The following is a 9,325-nucleotide window of genomic DNA, read 5'->3' as shown; positions in this document are numbered from 1 at the left end:
TTTAGGATTAGATTATCTCCATATTAAAGATGAAACAACTGGTATTGTCAGCTGTTTTGGGAAGCAGTGAATTAGACTGGAAAGCCAAGTAAGAATCAGACTTCGGGTCTCCCAGAGCTTGCTTTCTTCGGGGTCAGTAGTGGAAAGCAAACTTCCTAGCCTGGGGAGAAGGAAAAAGTAATCTCAGATGCTGACCTGACCAAGGAAGACTGTAATAACTCTGGCTTGCCCAGAGAACTGAGTACTCAGAATTCTATCTACCCAAGTTACCCGGAGACAAGGCAAAACAGCTTCTAAATGAGGACACGGCACACACTGGCGTGGACACAGACGTGCTGAGAAAACATGGAGTATGTTCTTGGCAGCAGTTTTGACTTCCAGGGTCTGGGTACGTGCTGGGGCCCCCTTTAACACTGACTCAAAGTGCATCTGGTGGGCTGTCCCACTCCAAACCCCAGATCTCTCCCTGCTGGCAACAGTAGCACGCTAGGAGGAAAAGCTGAGTTCACACCACAGCAAAGTACAACTCTGAGCCAAGTCATTATGCCAGCAGGAACCTAAACTATCTCCAGAGCCTCAAACCTAGGGGTCCAGACCCAGCCAACCAGCCCCCGGTCATGTTACAACTCTTACTGGGTCTCAGAAACAAGGACTAAGGCCACCTGCTTCCTCACTCATGTGCTGTTAAATTCATCAACAGGTCACCCAATTTTCCTTGTCCAGATTTTTCCCACCCTTGTTCATTTTAAAGGACACAGGATCCCTACTAATGGCAAATAGGGCCATTTTCTTGTCCTCACTTTAGCATTTGAAGTCAATGCCCAGTATGATATTCAGTCAACGTGTACTTACTGAGGTATCCCCTATGTGCCAGGTATCAGGCTAGAAACCAGACAACAGTAAAGAAAACATGGCCTCCATCCACCTAGAGCTTACAACCTTGGCATTAAGAGAAACCAATCAACCATCAGCTCTTTGGTCTTCTAGACTCACTTCACTTCAGTGTCTGACAAATACAGCTGTAAAATGACTGTCAAGTGCTATTTTATATAACCTCATCTTTCCCTCAACTGAGGTAGGTTTTTTCCATTATCCCCAATATACAGATGAGGGAATCAAGGTTATTAGGTGGAAAAGCAGACCTCAATCCTGGTGTACTGAGCCCCCCAAATCCATGTTACTTACTCATGGCCTTCCAAACACGAGAGGCCCCAAACCCAGACATGCCTCTCAACTTTTCTTCTCACATTTTAGCAAGTGAGGCCTACCACATGTGGTTACCAGCCACATCTCTAGGGCCTGTCTAGGTACTCCTGTTCCCCACATCGTACAGTAGGCCCCCCTTTCAGGAAGTTACTACGTTACTGAATACAAGCCATACACCAGTCCCTGTTAGCAACCCCATGAGGTTAAGTTGTCCCTGTTTACCCAACAGGGAGCTCAAAGTTGTTGTCACTTGTCAGAATTCACCTTACGCCAGGTCAGCGAGGATTTTTACCGAGAACTACCTGACCCACAAGAAAGTCAAAAACAGCCCTATAGGAAAGTTATCAAAACAATCCCAATGGAGAACTGTGAAACTTATCCTTTTCTGAAAAGAAAAAAAAAAAAATCAAACCTATACATCAAACAGGTTTAGGCACCTAACATCCTATTAGGTCTACTGGACATCTTGTAATAAAGCCTACAACCTGACAGCCTTTTTAACTTTGGCCCACTTGACCAGCAGACAACTGAGGAAAAGTAGTTGCTGTCCTTTTTTGTAAGGCTGAGCTGCCCCATTCACCCTACTCCTATGCAGGAAAATACAGCTGGCTAGGTGCTCAGTAACATAACATACCCAGGATCTCTTCCAAGCGTCCTTTCTCCTTGGCCAGACCCACCAAGAATCAAGAGTCTAGACTGTGCTGTCCAATATGGAACACCAGCCACATGTGGCTATGAAAAGAGGCTAGTCCCAATTAAGATGTGCTTTAGGTGTAAATAAATGTACAGTGTTCGTCATTTCAAAGACATCATGAAGAGTAAAATCCCATTCATTTTTCACATCAATTATATGCTGAAATTTTAACTTTTGAACACAAAATGTTATTTAAAAAAAATCAATCCCAGCTGTTTCTCTTTACTTGTCTTCACGTGGCTACTAGAAGGCTTAACTACACATGTGGCTCTTGTTACAGCTGTACTGGACAGCACTACTCTTAGAAGGGAGAGTGGAGCTGTGGCCTGTTTCACAGAAGCCACCCCTGCCCTCTCTTTGGTGTCTGAGCTCTTTACAAGCATTTCCCAGGTCAAGTGATCCAGTAAACTAATTCTCCCCAATTCCAGAATATACTTGGTGACAGGCTTACAGTAAAACTAGTTTTTAAAAGATGGTCCATGTTTTGGAAAAATGACATTTTATAACCACATATTGCTAAAATGTCCCTGATATGCCATCCAAATTTACTTTGAGATGAGTCTTAGTGAGCTGTGGGGATCTAGTTATCTGCTTCCTTATGAGCAATTACATAATCAACTACAACCATATCATATTTTTAGGGCTTGAAATGTGTATTCTGTCAAGCTAAAAATAGGAAAGGCACCACTCCTTCCAGGGTTAATGTAAGACTCCAGAAAGGGACAGCTTCACCACCTGGACCCCAACCCAGAGTCAACCATCCAGGGCCAGACACGCCCTCCTCTGGTGAGCCACAAGGGTGATGGCGAAAGTTATCCCAAGTCAAAACTTGCTTCTACGTCAAGGAAACAGCATTCACCAATTAACACAAAGGCTGTACGCTCCCGCAGACGCTCTTGCTACTCTGCTGTACAAAGTTCAAAACGACTGAGGGAAGCACCAGAGTCCTCTGAGGCATTTTATTTGCATGTATGTATTACATCCCTAGAAAAAGAATCCAAGGATTTTCCCTCCTGTGTGTTTTCGTCTTGCTTCTTCATGGTCCATGATGCCAGCTGAGGTTGTCAGTACAATGAAACTATGGAAAGTTTAAAAAAAAAAAAAAAAAAAAAAGCTGGTAAGTTTTTCCTAAGAATGTTCAACACAGAGCTACTTTCTGGTACAGAAAAACTCCAACATTTATCAATGCTTAAGATGCCTTCCCATAATGGACACACAGACTAATGCTGCCTCCACAGGCTGGCAGTACACAGGCACGGTTCCTAGAACCAAAGACCCAAACCCAGAGATATCAGCTATACACATACAGCCCTGGCCTCAGCTAACAACGAGAAGCAATGTTACCTAAGAGTAAAGACTGGAACTCCTTTAATTTCAAAATGTCACTTTCTGCTCTCAAGGAGACATGCAGTCTAAAGCGTTAAAGAACTGACTGAATTGTTTCTGCCACTTACTGTGTGTACGATCACAGGAAAGCTACTGTACACAGAGTTATTTGGACAAAGGGCATCCCACCTGGCCTAGCTACCTCATGGGTTACTATGGGGATCAACGTAAGACACAGAAGGTATGCCAATTGGGAGGCATTAAAATTAGTATCATAACTACAATCAGAAATGACTCGCTCATAACACTATACCTGTTATACGGCAACCACGAAGTGGGAGTAAATTCAGCATCACCAAACATGACCGTGGGTTTAAGTTCTTAACCACAAACAGATAAGCACTTACTGTGTCAGATCTTAAAGTGCTTTACCAGAACTAAATCAGGTGATACTGTAACTTACAAGAGAACTACTACCATTTTTAAGATGAAGAAATCAAGGCTATGACTTGCCCAAGGCCTCACAGATTTAAAGCAGAAAAACCAGGATTTGAACTCAGTCTCTTACCGAGGAGGAAGATTTTCAAATCGAGTTTCCCCAGAGGCCAATGGTTGAGAAGTCATCCTGGCCATAGGAGGGGATTCACAGTGAACATACATGAACTATATGCACTGAGCCAAAAGAGCAAACATTAAAGGGCACACAATTCTGCTGTCTCTCAGCCAGCCTCAGCTCTCCCACGCCTCTCAGAAACTAGAGCCTAACACATGAAGTATAGCAACACAGGAGCTAATCCTTGAGTCAGGGATGGAAACGGAGACAACGGCTACTGCTATTAAGTTAAAAAAAAAAAAAAGCTCAAGTCAAATTGCATCACAGAGATCCACAGCATTAACTTTTAAATACAGAAAATTGACTCACCCAAACTGACGGGACGGGAGCAGGTTATTCTGCCATTTTTCTAGATCTTTGAGTTGCACATCAAACCTGGGGCTGATCACTCCACACTGTAAAAACATAACAGAAAACGCCGTTCACACTTCACCAATAACAGAAAAAGAGTAACATTAAAATGCATTTATAATTGAATTGTCATATAACCCAACCAACTCAACATTTAATGGGTAACTATTTTGTACAATCTTTGATATAAATGCCATTTGAAAAACACACTTAATTAAGACTATACCTACTTAGGAAGAAAAAGCAAACTATTGAAAACGTCAACAGAAGAGGGAGAACACCAAGACACCACTAGCGGGCATTCCTACGGCCCGCAGAGCTGTCTCAGCACAGATGACCAGATTTTACAGAACTCAAGTCTTAGACAAATAAATTATAGTCAAGCCCTACTAATCTAGCAAAATGTATAGAAGGCAGAAAGAGGTAAAGAGTTATCCCACCTGCATGCTACGGCAGTGTTGGGTGGGGAGAGATGACACAGCAACAACTATCCTCCAAAGTGAGAGCTAAGAGCCACGGCACTACAATCCATCATACCTAAACCATAAAACACAATAAAATTTCAAATATCCACTAACAGGCTACATGAATCTATCCGTGGGTTCACACAAGGTCTATGACTAGATCCAACTGGGTGGAAAATGAGGGGACTAAAATGCTCTTTAGTTAATTAGAGCTAAACGTGACCCCGCCCTCTGCTCATACCACCAACTCTACAAATCACTAGAAAACTTTAAAAAAAAACAAATCAAAGCAGGAAGCCTCCTGTTTACACACAAGAAATGATCATGTGAGAACACTCAGGATTAGTACCTTCAGAGGGCTAAGAGAGCAGACAGAAAGTTGTGTGTGCACATCCATATAAGCACCATTCAAGATTCCAAGATGCTTAACTGTAAACTAAAAGAGGCTATGAGATTAGAACTTAGTGAAGTCTTTGGAGCTGGTTCACTTCCCTAGACAGATCTGAACCCACAGAAACTGAAAATGGACCTGTCATGCCCAACTGCCCCATGGCAGGAAGCCCACTCAGGTTCTCCTTTTTATAACATCACCTTATCAGCTACAAATATCACTTGACTGTCAAGGGCAATCCCACACTGGATGGAAGCAATACAGGGATAGGGATAGGGAAAACCCAAGTAAGCTACAGTGAAAGACCTTTCTGAGGCCTCTACACTACCACACCCAGGCTTGCTTTATTCCAGCCGCAAAAATCCCTTCCATTCAGCTAGCAGAACTCCAGCACAGCTGCTCCCAAAGCAGATGAATCTTAAGAGGATACAATCAAGGCAAGAATTTTCTTAATCTATAATCTTTAAACACTACCTTACTTCCCAGCTGCATTACATTTCCACAATAAGGTACATCTATCTCCTGCATGAAGGAAACTGAGGCAAAAATGTCTTATAAAGAGTAAGAAAGCTGCAACTGAGAAACCAAAAACTAATTCCAACACTTTAGTGTGGCAGGGCCTGGATTTCAACTACCTGTTAGCCAGGATTTTCTAAACTAGTATACCACAGAACAAGGATGCCACAAATGAGTTCCATTTGGGAAATACTCTGTTCAAACTTATTTCTCAAGCTATTATGTGTAGTTCAAGAGAAATGTGGTACAGGGCACTTCTCCAACTAAGTTTTTTTGGTTTTGCTTTTTTAACATCAACAAAAGCTGCCGCAGGACAGCTTTAAACTATATACTGGAACCAGCTCTTCCACAGTTTACTGAGACCTCGAGCAGGACTCAGCTCTCAGCTTCCTAACTCCTAAAAACAGGGGAAAAAAGACACGCCCTCTTGTACTTCAAGAACACTGTGAGGGTCAGAGTGAAAAAGTGAATCCAAATCCTTCCGTAGGAATGGAGTCTAATGGCTACAATAGAACAAAACAAGACATAGGCCCAAAATTCCCTTCAAAAATTCTTCAAAGGCTTCAAACCCAGTAGTTTTCATCTGACACTAAGTATCCACACAAGAAGCAAATTCACTATGTAAGGAACCAACTCTGTAAAATAGGAATTGTTGGTCCACGAAATAACCTTATCAACACATCTGGCCCCTGTCACTAACCACTCACTTTCTTGGCCCGTGTGCCCCACTCTGTTGGACCCCCTTGAAAATACGAAAGCTACAAACCTGAACACAGAAAGCAGGGTAGCAGCTTAGAGACCCCCCAACTTGCTTACAGACAGATACCTGCCCCCAAAATACATGGAATCAGTTAAACCACAAAGTCAAAAGAATCAAATAGATTCAGTAGATTATGCCTACAGGGAGAAGCGACCTCAAAGACATACATTCAGCCTATGTCAGCAAGAACAGAAATATTAATAGTTAGAGAATCCCATGCTCTCTGTTCAAAATACCCAACAATCACCAAGTGAGACGAAGGACCAAAAGTTATTTACATTGTCAGGACTAGTGGCCTTGAGCCACCCAAGATTCAAACACCAGTATCATCGGTTGTTCATTTTCACCCAACCCTCCCGCATCTCCCTTCAGATACCTTCTACTCCACAAACACTAGGTTAACTCACAATTCTACCTGGAGAACAAACGCAGTAAAAGGTCATATATAAAAATTAACGATTTTAATCAATCCCTCATCTTTTTAACCTTAAGGAAGCAAATTATCTGTTTCTACAAGGGCAACTATAACATGGAACACCCTGTTAGACCATTCTGAAGGTTCTTAAACGTGGAAGATAATCAATTCTTACCTTATTTAGCCTGCCTGTGAGGTTCACAACAATTTTCCCAGCCCTGTGATCATCGATGATCTCAAATTCGCCAATGTAACCTAAAGAACACAAGTGACTGTATTAAAAATAATTTTTAAAATTTAGGGGGCAACACCCAAAACAATCCACCCTGAACTTTTAAAAAGGGGATTATTTCCTCCTTGCCTTTTCACGGCTTCCCACTCCCAAAGGCTACCTCGTGCCCAAGACAAAACAATCCTCCTTTCCATCCCAAGGAGCTCTTAGGTTCAGAGCCCTTTCAGTGACATGTTGCAGCTGCAATGTTACACAACGAAAAGCCATTTTAGCTGCCAAACTTTCTCCTCCTTTCAACAGTTCTACCCTACTCAGTATTTCTTGAACAGCATCATTTGTCCAGAACTACCCTGTCCACAGCCCCAATCAATTGCATTAGTTCCCATGTATGACTGCCACCTTGTTCCCCCATCTTCCCACATCTCTCCAACAGTTAACTTCTACAGGACCCATTCTGTAACATGTTTACCTCAAAACATAATAAACAGCAAGACACTTACCATGCTTCATCATCACAGTGAGAAACCTGACGATGACTTTGGAGCACGGCCTAATAAGAACCTGGCGTTTGCCTCTCTTTTCGGCATTGTTGATACTCTTGAGAGCATCAGCCAGGACATTCATGCGCACCATTATGGCTGTTCAGGGAAGACAAAACAGGGGTTTTATTGGCATTGCCATTAAAAGGCACCCAATCATTCCACTGCGAACACATCCTTTCCTTTCTGCCTCTATCATGAGGAAGTTTCCCCATTTCTAAGCAGCCTAGTTCCCCAGGATACCCAGAGGAATATGTCGACTATGTCGAATCAAATAATTCATTTGATTATTTCATTAATCAAATGAAAATACCAGCCATGGTAGGTCAGTTATTCAGAACGGGAACTGATGATTACCAGCAGTATTTTCCAAACTTCTGGAATCCAGCAGCATGTGTACTATTTATTAACACTGTCCTTTAAACCAACTGACTCGGTGGCAGCCTTGTCCTAACACCCAAAAGATACTACTCAACTCTCACCTAACACCCGTAACTATTCAAATTAGACGCCCGTCCTTGTGCCATCTAAAATTATGCCCAACAGCAATCGTAGCACACTGGTAAGCAGAAACATTTCACATGCACCAGAATGGACTCTATCACAGTGGGCACGAACTTTAATAGTTTTGAAAGCTAAGGATAGAGGCATGCCTCAAATGACGACAGTAGGGATCCAACCTGCTTCCTCAAGCTCAACAAAGTGTCTGAGGGGAAAACCTGGAGCCCAGACGACCCAAGTGCGTTCCCAGCAAACCGCCACCCCAGGCAGGATCCAGTTTTCCCTCCTGAGGGCCCTCTGTCTCCTAAGCTCCCGGCGCGGCCGAAGTAATGGGAAGCTGCACGGCTCACCAAGGCTACGGCTCCCCGATGCTTCTCGGAGCCAAGGAGCTGCCTCGACCACTAATGGGAGGTCCTGGCGCCGCCGAAAGAGTCGGGACTGCCCCCTGACGGTCGAAAGCTCCGGGTCCCGGCGGGGCTGCGGCCTGCGCCCCACAGGCCGGGCTCCCCAGAGTGCAGAGCATGGGGCGACCGGGCAGGACTCCCCCCTCCGCCTGCCCAGACCCCCGCAAGGATAGTATCCCCGGCCCAGGAGGTCTCCGGCATCCTCGCAGGGCACCGAAGCCCAGTCCTAGACCATAGGATGGCACCGATAGCCGACGGATGATACTAGGCCGTTCACAGAGAGACACTCACCGGCACGGAAAGATGGCGGAAAGAAGTTGGGAGGGGCGAGTGCACGGAATTATGGGAAGCGGTCGGACTATCGCGAGACTTTCAAAGGACCGCCAAAAAAAATAAATAAATAAAAAATGAATTGCCTAGTGGAAGGAGGCTGGTGAGGGGCGGAGCCTCCTCACGGGTGGGCAGTAGAGAGTCGATGGAGTCGAACACCCAGGCGAGGCCCTGGGGAGCTAGCTGGTGGAGGTGCGGCGTTAGCATAGGTTCGACTCCCTTCTAGCATCTAATCCGTAAAAGTCAAAAACTGACAAGGGCCTAGATATTTGCAAATTTTTATTGCAGTAACTGTTCACCATTTAAAATGAATTTTGATACTTGCGTATTTACAGTATCTCTAGAAGGACCCACAAGAAATCGGTAAATGCCTCTGGGAAGGGCGTTAGGAACTGGGATGGTAGACTTGCTTTTCTCCCAATACAATTTAGTTTTGTTTTTTGAAACATGTGTAGATTACTTTTTCATACAGTCAAAAATATAGTTTTTAATCGGTGCTTCCTTTTTGACTCTCCCTAAATATTAGAAATTTACAGGAGTTCCAGACTTTGCTTTCGAGTTCTGAGATACACAGTTTGGAAGA

General features: G+C 43.8%; 1 protein-coding gene across 2 annotated transcripts; it reads right to left on the bottom strand.

The window, feature by feature from the left end:
- Positions 1 to 2,828: 2,828 nt before the first annotated feature.
- RPS15A (ribosomal protein S15a) lies at positions 2,829 to 8,727 on the bottom strand. Of its 2 annotated transcripts, none has more exons than XM_081257657.1 (5): positions 8,704 to 8,727; positions 7,469 to 7,606; positions 6,912 to 6,991; positions 4,149 to 4,234; positions 2,829 to 2,978 (listed from the first exon to the last, which is right to left on the bottom strand). In XM_081257657.1, the coding sequence occupies exons 2-5, from the start codon at positions 7,599 to 7,601 to the stop codon at positions 2,885 to 2,887; spliced, it is 393 nt and encodes a 130-aa protein (XP_081113783.1). In that variant the 5' UTR covers positions 7,602 to 7,606; positions 8,704 to 8,727; the 3' UTR covers positions 2,829 to 2,884. The 2 variants fall into 2 exon arrangements, with proteins under 2 accessions (XP_081113783.1, XP_081113782.1); XM_081257656.1 differs by lacking the exon at positions 8,704 to 8,727 and adding an exon at positions 8,359 to 8,693.
- Positions 8,728 to 9,325: the final 598 nt, after the last annotated feature.

This window comes from Mesoplodon bidens (assembly GCF_964165515.1).
Source record: "Mesoplodon bidens genome assembly, chromosome: 15".
NCBI classification, from domain to species: Eukaryota; Metazoa; Chordata; class Mammalia; order Artiodactyla; family Ziphiidae; genus Mesoplodon; species Mesoplodon bidens.
This window is presented reverse-complemented; position numbering and strand designations above follow the sequence as displayed.

What these genes read in the sequence shown, in the direction of transcription:
- RPS15A (XM_081257657.1), bottom strand. Translation starts at nt 7,601, where the DNA reads ATGGTGCGCATGAATGTCCTGGCTGATGCTCTCAAGAGTATCAACAAT. An exon ending in CACTGTGATGATGAAGCATG is followed by an intron (nt 6,992 to 7,468) that starts GTAAGTGTCTTG and finishes TGTGTTCTTTAG; the next exon opens with GTTACATTGGCGAATTTGAG. An exon ending in CTCCCGTCCCGTCAGTTTGG is followed by an intron (nt 2,979 to 4,148) that starts GTGAGTCAATTT and finishes AACTTTCCATAG; the next exon opens with TTTCATTGTACTGACAACCT.